The sequence below is a fragment of the Notolabrus celidotus genome, chromosome 18 (genome assembly GCF_009762535.1).
Source record: "Notolabrus celidotus isolate fNotCel1 chromosome 18, fNotCel1.pri, whole genome shotgun sequence".
NCBI classification, from domain to species: domain Eukaryota; kingdom Metazoa; phylum Chordata; class Actinopteri; order Labriformes; family Labridae; genus Notolabrus; species Notolabrus celidotus.
In genome coordinates, this window is record NC_048289.1 from 13,557,212 (window position 1) to 13,584,400 (window position 27,189).

Below are 27,189 nucleotides of genomic sequence, written 5' to 3' on the forward strand. Positions count from 1 at the left end.
CCTTTTTGGAAACATTTTTCCAAAGCTATTAATATATTAATAGCAAGTAATACACATAATGCTTAATGTCACATCTCCGCCACTCACCACTTAAGTCAAGGCTAGGGATTTCAAATATCAACGGCGTCAACAACAGTAAGGGAGAATTTAATCAAGGCTAGTTTTAGAGGGGTACAGTTTGCATGTCAGAGCTGCTGCACGGTTCCTTTTTATTATAAAATGTTCTTTAATAAAAGCAGATATTAAGCATAAAGAGCAATTGTAAATAGACTTAATGGTCATTACTAAGGAAGGGGAAATGACACAAGACAACTTTTGTAATGTAGATAGAGTAAGCACTGGAGATAAGTACTCTGAAATTAAGGTTGTGGGCGCTACCAGTGGAAATAACACCAGAAGTGGACACAGACTCTTAAGCCTAAAGTCCACAGGATGCGTCGCATTGCGTTAAGGCTGCACCTCGCACGTTGCAGCCAATACGTTCCCATTCTAGTCAATGCTCTAGCGTCCACAGGGCACGCTGCAGCACATCTCGTCTCATCGCGCTGCAGCACATCTCGTCTCATCTTCGTCTCAGAAGCATGCCCCCGCGCCGCTCCGCCAGAGATACGCTTCAAGTCTATTTTCGACAGAGCCTGTGCCCAGCACGCATCAATATGCACAGAAAAGAACGACCTGGACAGGAAGTCAGGCATGAGGATTGCATGCAATCTCAAAATAAAACATCATATATGGACTCCCGAACATTTAAAGATTGTATAGATCAGAAATACTCAGCGATTATGGATGTAAGCTACAAACAGCCATATATCCGGGATCCATGTCGACTACAACAGGAATTTAAGATGATAACTGTGTCAGAAGGTAACAGGACAACAAAATATAGCAGAATTATTCATATTAAACTCATCTAAACCTGCAAAAATGAAACTTAACAGTTCTGCAGCATACTCAGTGATGATTAAAGCACAAAAGTAATGGAATACTCTTCAAATGAGCAGAAATTCAAACACAGAAATGCTCTGTGACCTGTTGTTTGTATGTGGTTCTCTCTATGCTGGACCCAGCTGATCCTGCCTGCTCTGAGATGGCGCACGCTAAGCCCTCGGATGGAGCAAAGCCGTGTCGCTGACGGAACGCGGCACACACACATTGGGGTTAGTTATCACTCCTCCTTCCTGATGCTGTGTTTTTAAAGAAGTACCCACTTAGACGTCAAAATTAAAAGCTAATGGATCAACCTTTTTCTTTTTTAAACTGTCATCTGTGATTAGTATTAAACTATGGTCCTATTACTCGGAGAATAGTCCAATCAGCATTCACAGTTGATCTATAGTTAGATTTCTTCAAGCAGTTATCTCTCATGTGCCTGATTGTGACTGACCATTCAAGTAAAGCTCTGCTATGAGGCTAATTGACAATTAACTGCTGATTTCTGAGTGTTGTGTTATTCCAACCACTACTTTTCTGTAATGTTTATAATTATGCAAAAACACTATGTTTTAAAAGAAAGGGACGCACAAATGTGTAAATAACCTGATTTAACATCTCATTTCACCTCAGATTCACTTCCTGCACTGCTCATTCCCTCAGTTTGGCGAGGATTAAGATACTGAACAATAGTTGGATGGCAAAATGCCTCGCAGAGCTGACATGGCTGTGAACTCTGGTCTCTCTGAAACTCACAGTTTGCTATGATTTAGCTACCGAATGTATGATCATCGTCTGTGTCCTCAAATAAACCAAATAGTAAATACAATACACACAGTGAGTGTTGATATCACTTACGTTTTTAAGCATTTTTGTCTCAAGAGATGAAACCCTGCCAATGAAACTTCAGAACAAACCATAAGACAGACTCCACAAAAGAAAAACCAAGCAGTTGTTGTGCGGGTTTTTGAGGCTCTACTGTTTGGTTCATAGTTTCAGAGGAAACTTGCTGCAGCTAAGAGATCCATGCAGCTGAACAAATCAAAAAATGTTTGAAAATCAAGGTCTATAACAAGTAACACAAACAAACAAATTGGTGAGGGAGATGTATGAGATGGAGTTTTTGCAACATTTGGCTTTTGAATAGTTGGCAAGATCAGATCCCTCAATTAGCAGTATTGCAAAAGTGTTTAGTTTGGAGGTTATAGCATCATAGCTGTTAGGGCATTCTGTAATTTCTTTAGGTTTTTCAACATTTAATTGGGAAGTTCTGATAGTTGCTATGAAGGACACAGTTGCTGGGGAAACTCATATAAACGCACCCTAAGAAGTCTTATTAATCTGATGGTTTGTTTACTGTTGGAAAACCAAGAAAACTTTAACAGTTGAGGAAAAGCAGGAGAGGTTATAGAAACAAAAGATCTTTTGGCTAGAAAAGTCAAACTCAAAAACAAAATAAAAAATGATGCCTGAAGTAAACATCAAATAACACAAGATTCTGGGGTGTTAATGGACTAGCTAGTAATAGTGTGAGAAATAACAACTGAGTTAGCGAATTTTAAGAGGGCCACAGTGTTAACCGTTATACAAAAAATCATGCTAACTATATTATTGCAATAGTTATTGAAAAACAATGCTATCAGTCAAATTAAGTCAAAACAAGTATAGGGAGGTGTAGAGTGGGTGTCACCAAAGTTGTACAAATAATGTACAAGAAAGAACAAGTAGGGCTTGTTGTTTCTTATTCTTTATCATCCCAAGGCCGGGGAGGAAACTTTTTGGGTTGAGTACCTCAGTTTTAACTGTCATCTCTTCTGATATGATCTGTGACGCAGTAGTATCCACACACTGCAGTAAAGCCTAGCTAGCTGGTTACTGAGTCTTTGTTTGCTGCTGCTGCTGCTCCTCCTTTTTCTTCCCTTTGATTCATGGTGGGTGGCAACCAAGCGGCAACCTTCGGTCTAAAAATATGAGTCCAATGCGGAAGTGATAACTGCAGTTCATCGAGGATCCGCTTGAGGCTGGCTCCGGAAGTACCGGAAACCACATACACCAATTCAAAAGAGACGATCTTTACAGTAGAAATTAACATGTTTACAGCCTGGTACAAAAGACGAATGTAGTCTGGATAGCTAATTTCTTTTCAATGCAGGTATATTGCGACAACCCTACTGTGAATGCACAGAGACAGTAACAAACTGTTTTCAACAGTAGAAACATTGACATGTTTTAATCACCAAAATCATCTCCAGATCAATATTTTCAGTAAACTTATTGATGTATTAAATAAATAGCTATGTGCAACAGCAGAAGAGCTGGTGAGTGCATCTCTGAGTCAGTAATCACTTTACAGTAACTTAAACCTTTAGCAATAGTGATGATAGAAACAATGTTAAAAGTAATGACATTTGCCTCATATATGTTGAAACATGTGTCAACTGCAAAACTCTGAGAGTAAGTAAATACATTTTATTTAGTATAGCACCTTTCATAGAATAAAATCACAAAGTGCTTCACAGAAAAAATATTCAATTTAAAATGAAATCATAAAACATTAAACGAAACAGACGATAGCATAATTAAAACATTAGTCTGTACAAGGTGAGTCGAAGGCCTGTTTAAATAAATGTGTCTTTACGAGTTTTTTAAGAGAGAAAGCCACAGCCTCATGTCAGGGTCTTGCATAGAGACCCATTCACTACACATTATACCTTACATATTGAATTTATAGTACAAGAAATGAAAATTGATTAGCTACAAATTTCTACCTCCATTACAACATGTTGTAACACGTATTGGGATGATAAAAATGTGTAATCTGTCTTAATGTTTGTGTGCCGAGTTGTTGATTAAGTCAGCTAATAGAGCAAATAGAGACATAAGTACTGCAGCAGGTAGATTGTGACGCAGAAGTGTGGATGAGTATGAAATGAAATTGATGTTAGATTCAGAGTGTCCGTTTAATAGGATTTATCTCTTCATGGCAATTTAATTTAATTTCTGAAAATTTACAGTGTACAGTGTGACATATTAAGAAAGACAGCTTATGAGAGAAGCAGCTCCACTCTGTTATTACAGATAAGTGTACCATGAAATGGCAAAAATGGCGCCACTACGTGCTTCTATTCAAGCCTATTTTGTTTCCTTTTGCCTGTTGAAACACAGCAAATATGTCAAAATAAATATGCACCTATCAATCAAAAATACAGTGAAAGTTAAATAAGGTTTTTCAGGAATATTCAAGTTATAACATACAGCTGTTTACTTTCAATGCACTTCTTTTTGCGCTCCATTATATACAACATTTCTCAGCAGAGCATGGTTTTTCCTTTATCAAATGTCCACCACACAGCCTGGAGCGTTGGCTCTTATAGCATCAGATATGACCTTTGCTCCAGATTCTCCAACGCCATTTCCCTGCAAACTGCAGAAACACAGAAGCCAATGTGTGATTTTTAAAAATAAGTTAATCTTAAACATGTAATCATCCTTCTTAAGGCGCAGCTTCCATAGCAACCTAAGATTACGTGTGTGAGAAAAAGAGAGAAACTCACTTGATGTAAGTTAATTGATGGTTTCCCTTCAAGGCTGTTGCAATAAAGATGGCTCCATCCATACCCAGAGAGTTCTCCTGCAGGCTGATGCACACAGAGACAAATTGTTTTTCTTAATCTTGCGTCCAATGTACTTTATTTTCCAATTGAAAAATCTGGATTTGGAAAAAAAAGGGTCCCCAGAAGTAAACAGGAGGTACGAATTAAATCCTGATGCCAACTGGACATTTAGTGAAAACAGTGCTTTGAAAAAGGCTCCCTTAATGATTTGGTAATTAGTGTGTGATTAAAGGTTAGCTCCCTGCTGTTGGCCTTGAGATCAGGGAGACCTGGAGCCAGAAAAATATGTGGACATGTCCAAAACTCAATTGTAATAAATCCGAAATTCTCATCATAGGCCCAAAATCCCTCACTTCCACCTGCCCAGACTTCTCACTCACTATTGATAAATCCACTGTTTCAGCATCCACCCACATCCGTAACCTTGGTATCATTTTTGATCAGTCACTTAACTTTCAACAACACATTAACAATATTTCAAAAATGGCTTTATTCCACCTCAGAAACATCGCCCATCTCCGCCCCTCCCTTTCCTTCACAGCAGCTGAAACTCTCATCCACGCCTTCATCACCTCAAGACTCGATTACTGCAATAGCATCCTCTACGGTACACCCAACACCCTCCTCAACAAATTACAATACATACAAAACTCAGCTGCACGCCTCCTCACTCATACCCGCTCCAGAGACCACATCACCCCAGTCCTCCAGAACCTCCATTGGCTTCCCATCCCCTTCAGAATACAGTACAAGATCCTACTCATCACCTATAAAGCCCTCCATAACCTAGCTCCCTCCTACCTCACCGACCTTCTGCAGCCATATAATCCCTCCCGCAACCTCCGCTCCACCAACGCCAACCTCCTCACCCCTCTCACCAAACCCAAGCACCGAACCTGGGGGGACAGGGCCTTCTCTGTCGCTGCCCCCACCCTCTGGAACTCTCTCCCCCAACACCTCAGATTCTCTCCCTCACTCACCAAATTCAAATCCGGACTCAAAACACACCTATTTACAAAGGCTTTTAAAATATAATTGATTGATTTTTTTCTTGTTTTGTTTTATTTTGCTGCCTTGCTTTTCTTTGCTTTTTTGCACTGTTTTCCTTTTGCTTTCCTATTGTATAATTGTATTTTCCTGTAAAGCGCTTGGAGAATCTTTTAAAACGCTTTTATAAATAAAATGTATTATTATTATTATTATTATTAAAAGCCTGAATCTTCATCGAGGGAAAGTGCTTTACTTGGAAGGCATTATTTGTTGAAAAAGTCATTGCATTTGATGAGCATTAGCATTTATAAGGCTTATTGTGTTTGCTGTCCAAATTCAATGAATTCTTAAAGATCCAGTTTCAGATAATTATATATTGAATTGGGTTTAAATTGTGAAAAAGCTGGAACAGTGATTTGTCTGTCCCTTCTGTCCATCCGGCCATGACAGATAATGACTTGATGGTTCACAAGAATCGTGACACGTTTAAGGCAGGACTTACTTCAGTGACTTGAGGCTTCTGTTGCTTTTCAATGAGTTGGCCAGTGCCTTGGCTCCCTCCATCCCCACAGTGTTCCCACGTAGACTGAAACAGTGGAAAGTATTTCATTAAGTGAAGAACAACAATAATTGTGACACATACATGGCAGATTGTGTGAAACATTGGCAATTTACAAAGAAGGCTGAAATTGGTTCTCCCTATGGACTGGGCAAATTATCATCTTCACAATGAGAGGCCTTGTGTTTTTGTGTAATAGTACAGCTGTAGAGGCTGAAGAAGTCCCTGCTGTCCTTTGGCTTTGGACTTAGTTCTACAAGCCTTCAATTTTTGTTTTTGTTGTTCAGGACAAAGCACATTTTCTTTTTTCATGCCAACTGTTTGTGCAACTACCTGCAGACTGACATGCATTTTCATTTCTGTGAATCTGAACTGTTTAATAATGGGGAAAGAAAGCTTTAAGAGAACACAACTACTGCAGTCAAGGCTGATTCTTCTTTATGATTCAAAGCATGGGTTACTTTAAAAAAAATACATTATTTAACAAACATTAATGTGACCTTAATTCAATTCTGCACTTACACTTTTCTGTAGGTCCAACACACTGAGAGAGAAGTTTCCATGGTATATGCCAGATCTTTGACAACTGACAAACTGATATTGACTCAAGGAATAGGTTGTCTATGTACTTAACTAATTTGATACATTTTCATTGTTAAAACCCTTGCTCCTCTACAGCTTAACTCTCTCTTAAAAATATGTTCACTTTTGTTTCCTTCAAACCAAGCTGGCAGCACAACAATGTTAAGGTTCTTACTTCAAAAGCGCTGTTTTCAAACCAGTGTGTAATGCCATGGTGGCTGCAGCCACTTTCTTTAGACTACGCTCATAACCTTGAAAAATAAATGCAGACTAACCACAAAGGCAAGCTTAGACACTCCCATTTCCCATTTGATTAATATTTGTTTGCTCACAATGGCTCAAAAAGCAACTTAAGGTCATATGTGAGCCTTTTGATCAGATGCCATGCCTCAGATAAAGTGACTGAAGCAGCAAAGAAGAAAACAGCAGCACCACTTAACAGCAGGATTGAGCTCCTCTGGTTCTGAATGTAATGTTTAGTATGTGGAACAGTTGACACAAGACAGAGCTTGAACTCACTCAAGTGTTTGCAGGGTTTGGTTCATGGTAAGAGCATCTGCCAGTGCGACGGCGCCACTTGTGCCCGCTGAGACCCCCTGAAGACTGAAGTGACAAGACACAAAATGAAGAAGTCTTGTGGCGAAAGCAAGAAAGAATGAATCATCTCATACGGAAAGATAGTGATCAAGCAGAAATTTTATAATGACAGATATTAATGTTCTACAACACAACTCTTCCTTTAGCTGTGGTATACATGACTGAAAGGCTGAAAAAATGAACAGTTATCCTACATATTTGTAAAACCAACCATAAAGTACGCAGACACCCATTGGTCTTCAGGGCTTCAGCAAGATACATGACTCCTTCATTCCCAATTGCATTTTCCTGTAGACTGTGAACAAAATACAAGGCTTATAAAAACACGCACACACACACACAGCTGTTGATAACAATAAAAAAGTATCTCTGGTTGAAATTTCACATAAGTGCCCAGCTGCTGCTAACGCCATGACCAGTCGATGAAACTGAGCAGGCAGTCATTTTCTCTCAGCCGTGTCAGCCCAGATTTGTTAACAGAATACAACCTTGACATTTCAGACAGATCAATTCCATTGCAAAGAAAGACATAAGGCAAGTGTAATAGGGATTAATAATTGGAGGCTGACAAACGCAGACGTCTGAGCCATTAACCTTACTCTAAGAGCTGCATCACGGTATTGGAGAGGAGAGCATGAGCCAGGGCTTTGGTGGCAGAGGACTTGATGAAATTCCACTGGAGGCTGTAAACATAGGAACACAGCGTTAAGACTGACTGTTATTTAAAAAAACTTGTTTACAATACAAATAACTTTTATTTAGAATACTGAATTGAATCCTGTATTTTTATACCAATATGGTGATGCTTAGGAAAAATAGACCCGACTTACTGCAAAGATGTGAGGCCTCGATTGAGCTTGATTGCACCGGCTATAGCCTGAACTCCTTCATCATGCAACAAGTTGGCTGTGAGACTGAAATACACACATGCACTCAAATATAAAACAAACTAAAGAACTGCAGCAGATATGTTCACACAAGATATTGCTCAAGAATCTCAAAGTAGAGAAACAGATTTCTCAATGAAATATATGTAGAAAAGATACGATAAGATAAGATAAGATAAGATATTACTTTATCGATCCCCCGGGGGGGAAATTCAGTTGTTAGCAACCCAGACATAAGTACAATCAAGAAAGAAGTTTCAATAAGTACAAAATAAGTACAGAAAAGATTAAGAGTTTAAAGAACGGTCTGTCATTGCTTTACCAATATGTCTGCTGTCACGCTGATACAACATCTGGCTTTGAAGTTTGAAAATCATAACCCTCTAATTGAACAAATGTGGTTATAGAAATGATAAGTAGGGGATTAATGCCATGAATATTGATTTCTGAATATCACCACATTTCTTCTTAAAGTCACAGAGTTCATACAATAGCTTTATGGGACTTGGAGTTTTCCTCAGGGAAATACCATAGCCTGGGGAAGTGACATTTACTCAGCAGTTGCACTTTTTCATGCCTTTGTGATGTATTATACTTAGATTAATGAGGTGACTCACTCGAGGTCCTGCAGAGAGTGGTTCTCTCGGAGGGCATGGGCCATGTTCTTTGCGCCTTCCACTCCAATTGAGTTCTCCCTCAAACTAAACAAGAAAGAAAAATACAAAGAACGGCTAAAAAAAGAAGAAAAGAAAGCTTATAACAGTGCTAAGATCAGGAAAGGGTAAAATAATAATAATAATAATAATAATAGTAACACTTGTTATTTGTCCTGTATTTATTTATACTCGCCAGCTTCCTGTAACATTTAAAGCTAAGCTAATTTGCTGCTAGCTGTGGCTGATATAATGAAGACTTAATCATAACTTTTTTCTGTTTTAGAAGAAAGAAAAAAATAACAGACATTTCTAGAGACTGAAATCACTGAAATATTAGATTAATTAAAAAAAAGTATAGTGTTGTTAATCAGTGTTCTAGCTGACAGACTTAAACTATAAACATTGTTCACAAGCATTTACAGCAGCTAGATAAACATTACAATCTAGTTCATACAAGTATCTGATTACAACATTACAGGTCAAAGTCAGATTTTCAGCTGAAAAGTGACATTTGGAGAGTTAGTATATCCATTTTTTTTTTGATTAAACCAAGTGATAATGATGAAATTATTCCGACTTATCTAATGCAAATCTTTATGGATATTCATAAATTGACCTGATTCAAATTCTGTTAATGAGAGTTTGTACTTGTAGTATCAAGCACTGCAGTAGAGATTATTCAAATAACAATACCAAAAAAGACCAATGATGGAAATGTAGGACTGACTGTAGGAGGCTTTGGCCTAATCTCTTTTTACAGTTATTTACTGTATTTACCATTTAGCATAAAAAATGCAGATTCAGTGGCTCTTGGACCAGAGTTTGGAACCGGAAATTTTATGGTTTCTGTCTGAAGTGGCCTTACAGCCTCAGCAGTCTTTGGCAGTATTCAAGATAAAAAAAAACAGTCCACCAAGTGGCCAAGAGAGGCTAAGCACATAATGCAATTCTGAAACCCATCTGTGGTCACTTGAAGAAGATTTCCTTTTGGAATAATCTACTGTCACAGTTCTTCTTAGTGTGCTAGTCTGACTGTAAACAATGGCAATGCATGGAAAATACAATCTTTGAAAGTCATTTAATACTAGGGCTGAGTATAGAAATCGATTAATCAATGCATTGCAATAGATTTTTTCCCAATTCAATATTAACTCAGATGATCCTGGAATCATTTCTGCTGTAATGCTGTCCCACTCCCGTAGGGTCCCTGTGGGTGCCCCTGTTTGAGATTAGCATTGTACAGAGACCCATCTTGATTAAAAAACTGGTTATGCTATTTAGTCAACAGATTTCATTAAAAGCAGATGTTTGTATCCATTTTGGATTCAGATGTAAAACTGGTACAGACAAAGTTGATAGAAGGCTGTGCATGTAAGCTCTGTGAGGCCGTATTAAAATACTGCAACAGTGCAACCCACAGAGGTTGTACTACCTGTGGTTAAATCTGCACCTTGCAGATCACAAACAAATACAGCTTCACAGTCAAGTGCTGTGTGCGCACTGAAGATAACATTCTGTGGCAATCTTCATCCTTAAAGCTGCTGTTGGTAGGAATGATGTAAAAAACTTTACTTTCTTTCTGCTGGGTTTGGAGAAAAGGTCATAATACCCATCGGTACTCATCTGTAAGTGGAGTAATTTGATACTATTGCAAAATCTTTGTGTTTTCCAATGTATTTGTATCAAGCAATGTTATTATTCCCCTCGTTCCCGTTATGACAGACCTATTGTTGTTAATCTCCAATCCTCTGTCCTGATTGGTTAAGGGGCGGCCCCTACTGTGTTCTCCGATTGGTTATGAGTCCAGCACTATCATGACTCTACACGCCGATCTGTGTTGGGGGGGCTAAGAGGAAATCCTGTTGGGAGGGATAGTGTTGACATTCGAAGTCCCTCCCCCCTAACAGATGTTTACTCTGTGACTACCAACAGCAGCTTTAAGGACCAGCGTCCTTACAGTTTTTGAGAATGAGAGCTTTTTCAAGATGGTACATGTAAATGACTTTGGCTTTTATTATAAGGCTGCCTGATAAAACCAAAAGAAGTTTGATGCTCACTTCAAAGAGAGAAGACCTCGGTTTGACCTCAGTGCCTTGGTTAAGGCTGTCATCCCCTTGTTGCTGATCGAATTACTCTGTAGCCTGTTCAAAGAAAGCACATAGCTAATATTACATGCAAGACAACCTGCATCATTATTCTATGGTCTATGAATTGAGGTACAATACAATTCATTGGAAGACTTCATGCAGATGTGCAAAAAATACTGACTGTAGTGAGAGCAGAGTGTGGTTGACTGTTAAAGCTTCAGCCAGGGCGGCTGTTCCTTTGTCCCCAAGCTGGTTACTACAAAGACTGCAGAGGAGAACAGAAATAGAACGTATTATCCTGGGAACCAAAACCATGACCAATAATCAGAATGTGGCCCAATTATAAATTCAGTTGTAAGCAAGCGTCATGAGGTGCAAAATGCTAGTCTGTAAGAGAGAGAAAGAAATGCAGAGGAACAGGGCTACAAGTTAAAAGCATGTATACAAGTACACTATTTATGGATTACATCAGCTTTGTGAGTGTCAGGTTTGTCTTCAGTGCGTCTGCAATCCTTTTGGCTCCTCCTGCTCCAATCCTGTTCTTCTGTAAACTGAATCATTACACCACAAAGACAAAAGTACTGATTACAACACATTTCCAACATGTACAAACACGATGTACAAACAATATAACTAGTGAAAGACAGTGGAAGGTCAATGACTAACTTTAGAGACACCAGTTTACGGTTGGACTGTAGTACTTCTGCAAGGGCCCGAGCGCCTTCCTCTTCAATGGCATTGTTCTGGAAGCTGATGAGTGGTCAGAAAATTGAGCAATTAAGCCAACTCACATTTTGTAGGATAATTCTTTGCATACACCAAAATGAATGACATTTATACTCACTTTACTGATACCAGAATTTGGTTCATTTTCAGAGACTCAGCCAAGGACTTTGCACCTTTGGAGCCGATTTTGTTGTTCCTGAGACTGCATTAAAAGTGGATGGTTAGAGGATGAACAGCAATAATAACAGAAACACCATGTGCATAGTGGTTGCAGGATACAGTCTCCTTTTTAAAACTTGAGAGAATCAAATACACTCTTGGAGGAAACACTAACAAGTTATTTCACAAATGGCAACCCTTTCTATCACACGTTAGAGATCTGCAGGCTCTGCCAGACTGAGAGGTGTCTTATTTACTTTCATCATTGCTGTATTAACACATTTGTGTGCGTTAATTTCTGCTGCTGTGCTGGGCTGGAGAGTAGGGGGTTATTTATTTATTCATTAATTTATTATTTGAGTTCTGAGGCTTGTATATTTTTATTGTAAATGTGCAGGTAATTCTGTATCTATGGACCTCTACAGGTACACTACCAGTCAAAAGTTTGGACACACCTTCTCATTCAATGGTTTGTATTTATTTTAATTATTTTCAACATTGTAGATTAACACTGAAGACATCAAAACTATAACATAATCTGGTTTGGCCATAATATGGATTACAACAGTAGTCAAATAGGGATATCCATTGTGTACTAACCCTACCTCTGAACAACACAACTGATGGTCTCAAACACATTAAGAAGGCAAGTCATTCTACAAATGAACTCTTGACAAGGCTCATGTTAATTAGAAACCATTACAGGTGACCACTTCATGAAGCAGACTGAGAGAATACCAAGAGTGTGCAAAGCTGTCATGAAGGAAAAAGGGGGTTACTTTACAGAATCTAAAATATAAAACATTCTGGTATGCTCAACACTTTTTTGTTAATTAAATAATTCCATATATGTTCTTTCATAGTTTTGATGTATTTGGTATTCATCTACTGTGTTTCAAATAATTAAAATAAATAAAAACCCTGGAATGAGAGAGTGTTTCCAAATTTTTGACTGGTAGTGTATATAATTATAGTTTCTCTTGAAGGAGTGTCATTTTCCCAGTTTCATTGTTTGTGTTTTTCTTTCCTACATTTGAATGACATTTTTTTAAATGTAACTTGTATGCAATTTACAATGTCATTGAATTTCGCTCAATAAACAGAACTGGCAAAAAAGAAACATGTACCAATGAGGATGCCAGTTATACATGTTGACAATGAAGATTTTAGGAAAATGATGATGACTGAAAAACATGACTTGTATTTGTTAAAGCTGAAATATGAGAGATTATTTATGCTTACATCTTATTGACAGCTATCTTACACCATAGACCTGCATCTATCCATTTTATCTATTCTGTTTTCCCATGATTACTATTCGTTACCATTTATTTTTTTCATCTCAAGAGGTCGCCTTATTTATATTTTATCTCAATAATTCTGTGATGATTGGGTAATTTTTCAGGTGATTGCTTTGTGCTTCTACAGCTCTGGGGATCACAGTCGGAGTCATCTGAAGTCAAGTCAAGGTTGAGAAAACAAAAGTGAATCCGCTGACAAGCAGTAATGAAAATAGTCAGTGGAACCAATTTTCAGCTCTGGAATTTAGTTGCCTTTTTCTTGGATCATGGGACACCATACTATTTTGTTTCATGAATTTGTTTTATGTATTTTACACCACTGCTGACTGCTAGGTTTAGTGAAAGAGAAGTGCAAACAAATGTAACTTTATTTAGCTGAAACAAAAATTAAAAAAGGATCTCACTTGAGGGAAGTTAGCGTCCGGTTGACCAAGAGGGCACGACTCAGGGCTTTGGCTCCTTTACTGCTGATGGAATTCTCTGCCAAGCTGGTGGAGGGAGAAAAAAGGTTGCAATCACTGCAATAATCACTGCACCAGTTCTTCAAGAACATGATCAGCTGTGTCCTGTTAATCAACAGGACTGGCACTCACTCACTAATAATTAAAGAGTTCCACAATTACACCGAGCAATCAGGCCAGACCCCTGAGGGATTATAAGACTGTTACTCAAAGGCTCTGCAAAGTGAATGATCTCACCTTATCTTCTGGATATGACAGTCTTTGGCGCTTAGGAGGCTTCCCAGCAATTCCATGACATCATCTTTGAAGTCGTTGTTCTCTAACCTGTGGATCAAATAGCGTTTAAGTTTCACCTATCAATCTTTCACCTGACAGTTAGTTTATTTGGTATGTGATGCAGCTAACCTGAGATGGCTGCAGTACAGTAGTTGTGGGAGCAAACACTTCACTGTTGAGTAGGTCAGAGAGCCTGTTAGGTTTGTTTGCACACTGCACTCTGGCGACACATGCAGCAGGTAGCCCAGAACAACACAGTGGGCCCTTGTTAACTTCCCTGCCAGGCTTCCAAGTTGTAAATCCTCCTCTACACTCCGTAACAGCTCTGTATGTTGCAGCTCCTGTAAGCAATAAGCTAGGTTGACCGCACGCAGGGACACCACAGCACCTCCGCCGACCAAGAGACCTTGTAAGAACCCTGCCGCCCAAACCTTCTGACTCCCATCATCTTTCCCGAGGGCCAGAAGTCCGGCGAGAGGTTTCTGTGCCATTGAGGAGAGCAGACCTGTCAGGAAGCGCACAAACACATCCAGGTGACCGTCTTCAGCTTGTTGGGAGTGCTGGAAAGCATTTCTGAAGTGGTTCTGAAAACCGATCTTTGGCCAAGACATGGTGCTCTCTGAGAATAAATCAAAGATCGCACGCTTGGAGGAGGTATGGTAGAAAGTAGCTGCAAAAAACTCTTGCAGTGTCAAATGGATGAACCTGTATGTTGTGCATATGACCGACTCCTCCCGGACAAGAACTCCAGCGCCAAGACTACACTGAGTTAACAGTAGATCGATCCCATAAGCCCTGAGGTCTTGCTCACTGAAGGTGTACTTGTGTTTGAGGAGCCCATAAAATGCAAGTCGTCCCAGGTTACCCATCAGTTTACGATTGTTCCCACTGAGCTGCTCCATTTTTACCGGCTCCCTTCCTCTTGGTTCACCCGCTTCTGCCTTCATAGAGGAAAAGTGAGCATACAGCTCAGTACAAGTTTTTGGAAGGCTCTCTTGTGTTCCACTTTGCATAATGTACATCAGAGTATCAGCAACTATCCAGCAGATGCCTGGAATGTAGCAAATCACCATTAAGATCTGATGGGACTCCAAGTGCATCCATATTCTACTGGCATAATCTTTCTCAGGGAAGTGGTGGTTTAAGAAGAGCTGGATGTCCTTGGGGCTGAATCCTGGGATCTCAGTCACCCTGTCAACCAGTCCTCCAGGGATGAGGGAGGCCACCGCTGGCCTGGAGGTCACCCACACTGCTACGTCAGGTAGCAGATTCCCTCGGATGATGTTTGTAACAAGATCATCAATAGACACCTCTTTCTTTGGGTCATTACAAGAAGCTGCATCGGAGAAATTTAAAGTGCAGCGGAATTCATCCAAACCGTCCAGTATGAGCAGTGTGCGACAGGAGCTGCTCAGGACCAGATTGGTGTCTGTTAAATGAGGAAAAGCCATTTTCACCAGCCGCTCTGCAGAGAGTTTCTCCATTGAGTTCAGCTCACAAAAGGTGAAGGGCAAGATGAAGCTTACATCCGTACAGATGGCTCCCTGGCACCACTGTTTGATGAAATGTCTGACCCACGTGGTCTTTCCGATTCCAGCCACACCGACCGTAACAGAGACCCTGGGAGGTAAACTAACACGGGTCAGGGGCTCGAAAAGTTTGGCAAGCCCCAGCTGTCTGAGGTGATTCCTCTTCCTTCCTCGAGTCACCCCAACCTGCATTAAGTCATGTTCCTTTTGCTGGAGGTCTGAAAGTCCATCGACCAGAAGTAAGGTTCTCGATGAGATGCTTAGTTTGGGGCAGCTAAGAGAATCTCTGTCTCTGTACTGTTCATTTCTTCTTAACAGCACTTCTTTGTGCTCCATCACCATGGAATCTGCAGAGGAAGAATAGGAAAAGTAGGACATTTGGACAGATTACCGTCTTTGAATTTTTGTTCAAAGCAAATTCCCAAAGAGTTGGGACGCAGTGTCAAAAACAAATTGATGGTTTGCAAATCACATAAACCCTATATTTATTGAGAAATAACAATATTCAAATCAATTTGAAATGGAAAAATTGAATTGTTTTCTGAAAATTTTGAAATGTCAGATTATTTTCTGATATACGATTTCAGCTGCTCAACAGCCCTGGGTCTCCTTTGTTGTATTTTATCATTTCATTATGAAACAAACACTTTCAATTTACCGCAGGCAGGTCAGTTTTTAGCACCCGACTTCATCTACTACAGAGCCATGCTGTTGTATTACATGCAGAATGTGGTTTGGCATACTGTTGCTGATATAAGTCTCCCCTGAAAAAGGCACTTTCTGGTTGGCAGCACCACCACAGATGCTGGCTTTGTGCACTGAAAGCAAGCCGAGTGGTCCCTCTCCTCTTTAGAGCAGTGAAAACAACGTCCATGATTTCCAAAAGAAAGTCAAACTTGTTTTGTCACATCACAGGACAGTTTTTCGCATTGCCTCATACACTCAAAGGACTCTGGCCCAGAGAAGACGCTGGCATTTCTGGATCATGTTTATAAATGGTTTCCTCTTTGCATGGCACAGTTTTAACCTGCATTTGTGGATACAGCGACCGACTATGTTCACAGACATTGGCTTTGCACTATTTTCAATTGAATAAAGTCTTTAAATGATTTGCAAACTTTCAAAGTCAGTTTTTTCAATCAGCAGTTTACACTGTTCCCACTTTTGGTAATTGGGGATGTACATGAAATTGATGGAATTCACAGTGTTAAGTGCTTCATCAGGATCTGTTTGGGGCTCAATCCATTAGTGCTTGTGAGTACTATTACAAGTTTCTTACCATGGTTTATGATGAGCTGGGCCACCTGAGAATCTGAGCTCTCAATGAATCCTCTAAAAGCATCAGACCCTTGACTGTCTTTTCCAGTGATGATAGTTGTAAGCATGTTGACCTGGTCTTGCAGCAAGCCTGTTTCTCTGACCTTCATCTCCTCAGCTGAAGTCAGCACTTCAACATTTCTTAGATGGGTTAACATCCCATCCAGGAAGGAGGTGGTAATGAAGCGCTGCAGCTGGTCTTGATGATTTTGGATCCAGCAAAGATCTAAACCAGATCAAAGCACAAGGAAAACTCAAAACCACCATCTGTCTCTTTCTGTTATTACTAATCTAAGAAATAATCAATGAGATGAGCAAGCAATCACCATTAGCACATGTCTTTGAAACGGGGAAGTCATACTGTGGGAGAACATGGTGTGATACAAGAGGAGACGGCTTTCATCTTTTCATTTTAGCCTTTTTGTGAACTTCATTAAAGACAGTATTGAGTACTGATGGAGGTTAATGAAGGGACAGTATCATTGATTGTCAGTGTGTGCACCAGAGGGGTTTACTTTTTGTTAAAGCCTGAAGGTTTCTGTTGAGTCTCATTGATTCAGAAATTCATCAGTGTTCAATGAAAAATTTTCATTTTAAAAAACAATTATTATTATGAAAAACAGCATTTTCCTTTTTTTAATTCCCATTTCCCTTACTTGGCCTTAACTATACATTTCTTTGGCATGGCCCGGTTCATTCCCTATATTTGATAACTAGCTATTTAAAAGATCATGCAGACTCCCCACCCACCCTCACTACACATACTATCACATCTTTATGCTAATCCTTTTTGAGCTTTTCTTTCTCTATTTCTAATCTCTATTTATAAACTCTAAAAATGTGTAGAATACTTGTACCTGTGGGTCTGGGTTTTCAGTGTTCTTCTTTTTCTAGTATGAGTGGTTTTGACCAATCACATATTAGCAGGGTTTTGTGTTTGTAGAAATAAAGAGTCGGAGTGGAGAGCAAAAGCAGGCAGAATGCAATCTACAGTAGTGAAATACCGGCTTGTATCTACTGTTCTCTAGTAATGAATCTATTTAATTTTATTACAGTTTTTCTCAGTTGTTTTGGTACATTTCTCAGATCAGAATTGAAATTCTCAAAACTACTTGTTCAATCTTCACATCATTGCATCACTTGTGCACATCAAAAAAGCAGTTTCTCATTTCTTTGAACAAGTTGCAAATGCTTTGGTACATCAATGCAAATGATTATGTACAATTCTCCGCTGTTTCCTACATTATCAAGTGATTATGTCATGTTGATCAAAATGTATTATAATGGGTCTCTGTTGAATACTCTCACCCTCCACAACATTTAGGTATTAGTTCATCGCATAAGTCTTCACATGCAAAATGGTTGAACATGTGGTCAGAATATGTCAGTCCTATTTCTGTACATTTCCATTAGACTTTTTTTATAAATCGGTCCTGAATTGGTAAATTGCTCCCAGGTGAATCTTGACTTTCTCTAACGAAGGCCCAACAGACAGGAACGTCAGGAGGTGTAGGAAGACTGCACTGCACTGTAATTCTTACAGCACTGCATGTACTGTTTCCCCTATGTTCACATTTCTTCTTTTTTTGTAGTTTTTTCTTTGTGCTATGAACATTCTTTTTTTTTCTGCATACTGTTCTGTTTCGCTACTCAAGGAGATGCAATAGACCAAGAAATGATGACATTGATGTACGCATGTAAAGACTGTACACAAAAGCATGTCTTGGCTTTCAGTTCTGTTTACTTGCTACTGTGGAACTACCCTGAAGTTGGCCCCAGTTCCCAGATATGTCTAACCTATCATCTCAGACTACAATAGATGAAAGGCTCTTACACATTGCAACTCTGCACCATCAATACATCTTTTTATTTAGCCATTGCCCCCAGAAACAGCTTAGTATTGGTGTCTAAGTGTGTCATTTCACAGCATTGCAGGAATGCAAGAGGCACCATGCAAACACATGGTGAGAGTGCCATATATACACACACTCAGACATGTATGTGAGGCATATTACAGGGGTGGACATATCCCTCCTTGAAATTGCCGTATGTAAGAGTCAGATGAGTGCTAATGGCTTCTGAGATTGCTTCTAACCCTTCTAGCAGCATGTCCCATTTTGGATACCAATCTTGGTCTACCTTTTGGCCGATAGGTCGCAAAACACACATTTACCTCAAAGTGCTGTACAATCCGTTAAGCACACAACATCGTCTACGCTTAGACCGTTGTTTGGATAAGACAAAATACAAACAAATACACATGAAAAAATAGAAGGAACCTTGGGAAGAGTCAGTAAGAAGGGATTCCTCTTCAAACCAAACATGCAATAGATGTCATGGCTGCATGACTGCTCTATATATGCAACAAGTAGGTCCAATTTAAAAAAAAATTCTGTGAAATATAACAACATCTATTCAACACATAATCCCAAAATGTAGACTACCAATGCCATAATGTATTTGTCCAATATTTTAGTGTCTCCAAAAAAGGAAAGAAGGAGAAGGAAAAAAACAACAACTACTGAACAACTAGTAATAATTACATATTTATAGTTGTTTGTGCCTCTAGTGTAGCTATTGCTAAGTCATGATTGACTTGATGTGCCAGCATTGTTTTTCTGAGCATATTACCATTGTGATGTTGGTAAAATTAATACCTTAAACAGCCTCAAAGAGTCATAGCATGGCACAGCACTCTTATTTGTCTTAAAAAACTGATTTTCAATAACGCCACAACCTAAACATTGTCCAATTTCAATAGCATCCATTCTGAGTTTGTTCTCAAAAAGGATCTAAGGAAGCTTTTTGAGGATCAATACCCCAAACCTTCTTTGACTCATACTCATATTGATGTGGAGCTTAGTGATCGATAATGACAATCAATGATGCTATGATTAAACTTGCCTCACAAAAGCACACAGATGCTGATTTATGCAGCAGATCTACTTGTTCCATGAAATAGGTTACATATACACTGCTCAAAAAAATAAAGGGAACTCTTAAACAACCCATCCTAGATCTTGATTAATGAAATATTCCAGTTGAAAATCTTTATTCATTACAAAGTGGAATGTGTTGAGAACCAAATAACATAAAAATGATCAATGGAAATCAAAATCATTAACCCATGGAGGTCTGGATTCAGAATCATACTCAAAATCAAAGTGGAAAATCAGATCACAGGCTGATCCAACTTCTGTAGAAAAGACAATTCAAAATGAGGCTCAGTAGTGTGTGTGGCCTCCACGTGCCTGTATGCACTCCCTACAATGTCTGGACATGCTCCTGATGAGACGACAGATGTTCTCCTGAGGGATCTCCTCCCAGACCTGGATCAGGGCATCAATCAACTCCTGGACAGTCTGTGGTGCGACGTGGCTTTGGTGGATGGAACGAGACATGATGCCCCAGAGGTGCTCTATTGGATTCAGGTGTGGGGAATGAGCAGGCCAGTCCATAACATCAATGCCTTCATCATGGAGGAACTGCTGACACACTCCAGCCACATGAGGTCTTACAATGGGTCTGAGGATCTCATCCCGGTACTTAATGGCAGTCAGGGTACCTCTGGCTAGCACATGGAGGTCTGTGCGACCATCCAAGGATATGCCTCCCCAAACCATCACTGACCCACCGCCAAACCGGTCATGCTGGAGGATGTTGCAGGCAGTAGAATGTTCTCCACGGCGTCTCCAGACTGTCACGTCTGTCACATGTGCTCAGTGTGAACCTGCTCTTATCCGTGAAGAGTACAGGGCGCCAATGGCAAATCTGCCAATCCTGGTGTTCTCTGGCAAATGCCAATCGGCATGCACGGTGTTGGGCTGTGAGTACAGGCCCCACTCGTGGACGTCTGGCCCTCATACCACCCTCATGGAGTCTGTTTCTTACAGTTTGAGCAGAAACATGCACATTAGTGGCCTGCTGGAGGTCATTTTGTTGGGCTCTGGCAGTGCTCCTCCTGTTCCTCCTTGCACAAACAAGCAGATAGCGGTCCTGCTGCTGGGTTGTTGTCCTCCTACGGCCCCCTCCATGTCTCCTGGTGTACTGGCCTGTCTCCTGGTATCTCCTCCATGCTCTTGATACTGTGCTGGGAGACACAGCAAACCTTCTTGCCACAGCGTGCATTGATGTGCCACCCTGGATGAGCTGCACTACCTGAGCAACTTCTGTGGGTTGCAGACACCGCCACATGCTACCTCTAGTGGTGAGGGCACTGGTAAAATGCAAAAGTGACCAAAAATCAGGCAGAAAGGATGAGGACAGGGAAATGGTCTGTGGCCTCCACCTGCAGAACCATTCCTTTATAGGGGTTGTCTTGCTAATTGCCTCTAATTTCCATCTGTTGTCTGTTCCATTTGCACAACAACAGGTGAAATTGATTCACAATCAGTGTTGCTTCCTAACTGGACAGATTGATATTATAGAAGTGTGATTGATTTGGAGTTACATTTTCATTTTTAAGTGTTCCCTTTATTTTTTTTGAGCAGTGTACGATGTTTGAGTCCCTATTTTGCTGCTTTGTGAACAGAATAGGAAATTTAGCATGAAGTGATTTTTGTGTGTGTGTGCTGTTATCTACATTAAACCTAAAGTGTGGTTTTTTTTAGTTATTAAAAGGCAAAAAACTGAGCACATACTCCAAATATCTGCATTTAGGATTTTCTCACAGTCAAATTTTTATCTTACATACTAAACGCCGATTTAATCAGCAGCAGAGTTTTTATAGCTATCATAGCACAGTAATTAGAGGTAATTGAGCCTGGTTTAAGCTTTCTGCACCAATCATTATCGGCAGTTATCATCAGTGGCCTACTTGTGAAAATACAGACTCTCTTTAGTGCCCAGAACTGAGAGCACCCACATTTCCTCACAGCCTTTACAGACTTCACTTGCATTACAAATTGAGTCACTCTATTTCCGTACCATGCTCTGCGATCTACCCAAAAATAGATCAAAATCGAGAATTGTGGAAAAAACTTTGTAAAATCCTCAGACTGTTAAAAATGTTAACTGTATATTGGTATGAACACTACATCTTCATCTCCTGCTAGTGAGGAACTAACATATTGTTCAGGTAGAGCCAAAGTATGGGTAGAAGCAATGTGGCTGAGCCGCAGGACTGATGTCACACCTCTTCAGCTAACCAAAACCCACTGACAAAATAAATACCAAAGATGCCTCAGGTGGGTATAGACCTCAGCAGAATGATTCATGTGTTGATTTGAAGAAGACACTTATGGCTATAGAAAGTTCAATGACTCTGGTGTCAGTGCTTGCTACATTTTCTCTCGCTGTTCCTTCTTTACTCTGCTGAGCCAGTAAAAAACACTGCATGAGTCACATTTGTCAATGGAGCTGTCAATCATATCACACGTCCGCTCTTTATAACATTAAATAGCTCAATAGAACCAAACTTAGCCAAAAAATAAACACTAGCATATAAGTCAGCCTGATTACTAACTGCTATGACAGAGATCATGTTTGAGAGTGTTTTGTTTACCCTTAATTCAAATGTTCTAGTTTGACACATGGTCCATCTGTTATAACAGAGGATGCAGGCTTGAAGACCTGCAAGCATTCACCAGGGGAGCCCTGAAACTTTTGGTATCACTTTGGGTAGCTGTTGTTTTGTCATACCCACCTGAGAGAATCTGCCAGGAAAGTCACACAAATATCTCTTAAATATCCGTGGGGGTATTGGGCAAAGAGAGAATCTCAATCTTCTATGACTAAATTTAAAAGCACTGCTTGGCAAGGCAAACTTGGCAAATGTCCGCAGAAAACTTTCCAAAGTCTTGCAGGCATTTTTGCATTTTCTTCCTTACTAGTCTCATAAAAGATCCATTTAACTTTAAACACCTGTTATAGACTCAGATCTGAGTGATTTGTTACAGTTTGTGACACGTAGTAAATAAGCAACAGTCACAAAACAACTTCAGCCAGAACATGCAACATTTTCTGGACATAAAAGCTGCCGTTGCCTTTTTTTGTATCCTGAATGTATTTATTGAGTGTATGAAGTGCATTTCCTTTTTCAGTAAAGAAGTAAAGTACTTTGGGATGTGATCCCTGCAGAGTCTTTGCCTTTAATAAAACTTTAATAAAATCCCACATCAACATCAAAAAATCTAATTAAGCAGTTAGATACAGTATCCTACTATCCATTCTCTGAAGAAGCTGACAGTCACCGCCTGCCCCTGCTGTTTTTGTTGGACCAGTTTTCAGGCACTGGCTTCAAATTTTGTCCATCCCCATATTCTGCAGAAAAAAAATCCTCTTTCATGGTATAAAAAACTAATTCTTAACTGGTACTAAGAGAGGCTATTTTGAAACCACCACGATGCACTCTGTATTATAGTGAAAGTCTATGGATGTAGGAACCTTTCCTCTACATGTGGATGACGTGGATGACATTTGGATGACGTTGGATATAAACCTTTCATTCCATCCCTTTCATCTTGTTTCATTACTGCCAGCCTGTGGTGATTCTGATAAGGTTCTACCATCTCACCTCTGTAGTCATGAAGGAGAGCAGGGCGTGAATTTCATTCGATGAGGGTGACGTGGGTGATAATATCAAAGTTCTGAAAATTAATCTGCGCTGAACATGAATCTTCTGAAAAATAGGGGTGCAGATTAAAAATCAAAGCACCTGTTTTTTTTTTGTTTTTTTACATATCTTAATTCTCTCTAATGATGCTGTAACTAGGGATGTCCAGATCAGCCTGTTAGGCCCTCGATCCAGATCAGATTTTTTTTCTTTATATCTGCCTATACCAAGTCCTGGTCCATTATTGTATTTGTCTACACAACAGAGCTGCACACTACTTTATAGTTTTGTTTTAAAAAATAAACTAACGGCAAGATTTCTTCAGCTTATTCCATTTAACCTTGTCTATCTAGCATTGCTGTAAAACTAACATACAAATCAAAAGTCTACACTGAATGGTGTAATAGCTTACTTTAACTTTAATATTCAGTCACAAAAATAAATCACGAATTCTCTTTTGTGCTTTTTTATGATAAAACTCCAAAAACCTGCATTCTCTACAATGGAGATCCAGCTGGTTGTCCCAAGTGATAAATTCAACCACCTTCTCTGTAATCTTTCAGGCTTCGTTGCTCTCTCTAAGATATTTATCCTTCCTTTTAAATGCTTTAGTTCTTCTTAGCCTTTTCCTCTGTTTCTTTATAGAATGTGCTGTATTATATTGCATGTTTAGTTTTTAGATGTTCTATTGAATTGCTAGTTTTGAACGCAGCTCTACTGCTACTGTCACAAAACTGTCATATTACATTATATTGTAAGTAACTGTTTTGACTTTTTAATTTGAAATATGTGTGAGCCCCAGAGTATTTCTTTCTTTTAATGTAGGCTGAGTATTCCTAAGTGGAAGCACAACAAATGGCAGAAAATGAGTAATCTGTCATACCTTCATAACTTACCTTTAGTTTCAGTTTGTAATGACACAGAGGAAGACGTAGATTGAAGATCCACGTAGCAGTCGTCCTGCCACATTATGCGTTTGCTTCGGTCCAGGTAAGAATCGTAAAGTTCTCTCCTCTCCATCAGAAAGTCTCGTAAGTTCTGCTTTCAGACTTTGCTGTTTGTGTATCGACAAAGAAAACATCATTAAGACGCCTGTGCAGGAATATAATGGAAACCTTTTTCCAATTTATTATACTGTATATGAAGTTGTGCAGTAATGATTCAGTATATCTGTACACAATGACACATATCCTTTACTGTCAAGATGAAGGGTTCAAAACTACTATTTCTCTGCAGCTTTTATGGCTAATGCCAGGAATGGTTTTACTCTTTAGTGAGGCTGATCAGATACAGTAATAGATTAATTTCATGTTCATGCAGAGATTCTGTATTCATTCTTAGACATGACATTACAGTAATGAGTGTCTTATAACAAAGCTCAGCTTTGAGCTAACTTCCATCAGATTGAAGTAGCCATGGACACATTTATAAGTTTTGTTTCTTAACTTATCTATCTCCGTATCTATCTATCTATCTATCTATCTATCTATCTATCTATCTATCTATCTCTCTCTCTCTCTCTCTCTCTCTCTCTCTCTCTCTCTCTCTCTCTCTCTCTCTCTCTCTCTCTCTCTCTCTCTCTCTCTCTCTCTCTCTCTCTCTCTCTCTCTCTCTCTCTCTCTCTCTCTCTCTCTCTCTCTCTCTCTCTCTCTCTCTCTCTCTCTCTCTGTCTGTCTGTCTGTCTGTCTGTCTGTCTGTCTGTCTGTCTGTCTGTCTGTCTATCTGTCTATCTATCTATCTATCTATCTATCTATCTATCCATCCATCTATCCATCTATCTATTGTTCGTGGTGGACACAGGATGTTAGAAAGTCAGGGCAAGGCTGCAGATATTGGATTTAATCTAATATGCTGCTGTTCCAAACTCCTGTTTAAAAAGAGGACTATTTGTTTTTCTGTTTCATATCTGAAGTATCATAGCTAATCCTCTGAAAGAAACATACCTTGGAAACTCATGTTTTCCCCCTTGAGGGAACCAAAGAGTACACTTGTTTTGAAGGCTTTCTTGTACTTTGGGTTCTTTCTGAGGCTAAAAAGAGAATAACATGTCTGAAAATGATTTTCAAATGGTGGGGGGTGGGGGGTGACTGAGGCATCCAATTACGTACCTAACAGAAGATGTCAAAGACTTATTTTAGCATCCTTTGTCTAACTAAGAGAGAAGAAAAGATATTGATTTAGGTCAGTCTAACAGAACTTTGTTCTTGTCAACGGTCTTCAGCGAAATAATCACTTCAGATGTGAAATACAGTGCATAGATTTTTAAAACTACATCATTGTTTGGCCTTACAAAAATTAAACCCCAGCCACGCACAGCTTTGTTTCATCCCTGCAGCTTGCAGTCTGGACACGTCCCTAACAGTCAAGACATCACAATTTCACATTCTTTCTGCTTATGCTTCACATCGTGTTCGTGTTCACATCTTTTCTCCCAAGGCTTAGGCTGTTTTCGAAACGGCCTGCTACATACTACTTACTAATGTAGTAGGCAGTAAGTATTGACTACTACATACTGCGTTTTAATTTAGTCTGTAGTATGACTGTTCTGTTCAATCTGTGTTGCAGTATGCTGGGTGACAGAGAGCCATGAATTGTTTTCCAGTGGGTTGGAACTCAACTGCTCCTTGATTTACTGTAAGATGGGTTCTCAGGAATGCGTCAATCAAGGAAGATATGTCCACCTCCCCACACACGGTACTGAAGAGGTCTAAACAGGTAACAAGGAAGCTAAAGCTTCTAGTCGGTGGTTGACTGTTAGCCTGCAGGGCTTTTAAGGTGCTTTTCTTTGTTTTTTAATTAGTTCCCAACCTTGATTAAAATTACAAACACTTCACACATCTCTCATTCTAACTTTAAGAGAGGGTGTTACAGGTCAGTGTGTTGTGCGGCTCTCAGATTAGCTGTTAATCAAACAGTGGTCATGAAACATAGCCTGCACTTGATTCAAGTTTTTGAAAGAAAAACAGACAAGTGATTGTTTCATTCTTCACCATTCTAAAAAACAATGTATTACACTGATTGGCTTGTAGTATATATGCAAGATCTTTAACTATTTGTTATTCATTACACGGTGTATTAGGAGAACTGTAGTGAGAGTACAGCAATCATTAAGTTAATTTCTGTTTGAGGTTTCACTGAGACAAACGGGAAATCGCAAATGCTTCCTGTGTGGTTAGTTGCTGCTCACGTAATATCTTACAGAGGAAGCTGGTAGAAAAGCCTAAGATGTACACAAAATGGGTTTCTAGTTTCTGCTTTCATATTTGCAGTATCAGAATGGCCAAAACCACTTCTTGACATCTTATTGTAAGAGCTTACATGTTGTGGAGGGAGTGTCATACGTGTACAAAAAGCTGTTAAACGGAAACGCTCAGTTATGTCGACTGTTATCATCTGCAAAAAACACAGGCATCCGAATATTTTGTGTGTAAAAGGCAGGCAAACCAAAATGCTTGCTGAGCAAAGAAAAACAAAAATGTTGAAAATTAAAGATCAAGAGTGATGTCAGAATATGTTTGAAGTGTCATAGCACATGGCAAAGTGAGTGGAAGTCCATCCACTTCATTTGTTTAGTAAATTGTCATTGGTCTTGGAGCAAATACACATCCAGGGCCATGGGAGAAAATAAAAGTTAGCATTAGAAACTTCTAGAAGTTTAAGATGTTAGGTGCAGTACACAGAACTCGGGTAACTCACCAGGGGCTTGTTAGAGTTGTCTGCAGGTATTAAAGGATGTTAAATGCTGCCCACACAGATGTTTCATCTGGTGCCTCCATAGTCCCCACGAAAGCAGGTGCAGGTGTATATTTCCAAGTATGAATCAGAGGAATCTTTGAGGAGTTAAATCCTGTGGAGCACTTGTGAGCAAATAAAACGAGTCACAGAAAAACACAGCAGCTTTAGTCATCTTTCGTTTGCTCTGCCGCTTCAGTAACTGTTTCATGCAGCTCCTTCCTGTCTAAGCT

General features: G+C 39.5%; 1 protein-coding gene across 1 annotated transcript; it reads right to left on the reverse strand.

Annotated features, from left to right (window-relative positions):
• Positions 1–3,131: 3,131 nt before the first annotated feature.
• Positions 3,132–27,189, reverse strand: nlrc3 (NLR family, CARD domain containing 3). The gene is made up of 19 exons (XM_034707280.1): positions 26,921–27,189; positions 24,121–24,278; positions 16,634–16,897; positions 13,955–15,701; positions 13,787–13,873; positions 13,493–13,576; positions 11,747–11,830; positions 11,569–11,652; positions 11,370–11,453; positions 11,084–11,167; positions 10,873–10,956; positions 8,777–8,860; positions 8,103–8,186; positions 7,872–7,955; positions 7,484–7,567; positions 7,195–7,278; positions 6,037–6,120; positions 4,485–4,568; positions 3,132–4,354 (listed from the first exon to the last, which is right to left on the reverse strand). Exons 2-19 carry the CDS (start codon positions 24,242–24,244, stop codon positions 4,264–4,266), a joined length of 3,405 nt encoding a protein of 1,134 aa, XP_034563171.1. The 5' UTR covers positions 24,245–24,278; positions 26,921–27,189; the 3' UTR covers positions 3,132–4,263.

Bases quoted from the DNA above. Each gene is read 5' to 3' on its own strand.
- nlrc3 (XM_034707280.1), bottom strand. From the start codon at position 24,244: ATGGAGAGGAGAGAACTTTACGATTCTTACCTGGACCGAAGCAAACGC. The intron at 11,831-13,492 runs GTGAGATCCTTT...CTTTTAATGCAG, and splicing joins CGGACGCTAACTTCCCTCAA to TCTCAGGAACAACAAAATCG. The intron at 8,187-8,776 runs GTGAGTCACCTC...TGTGTATTTCAG, and splicing joins CACTCTCTGCAGGACCTCGA to TCTCACAGCCAACTTGTTGC.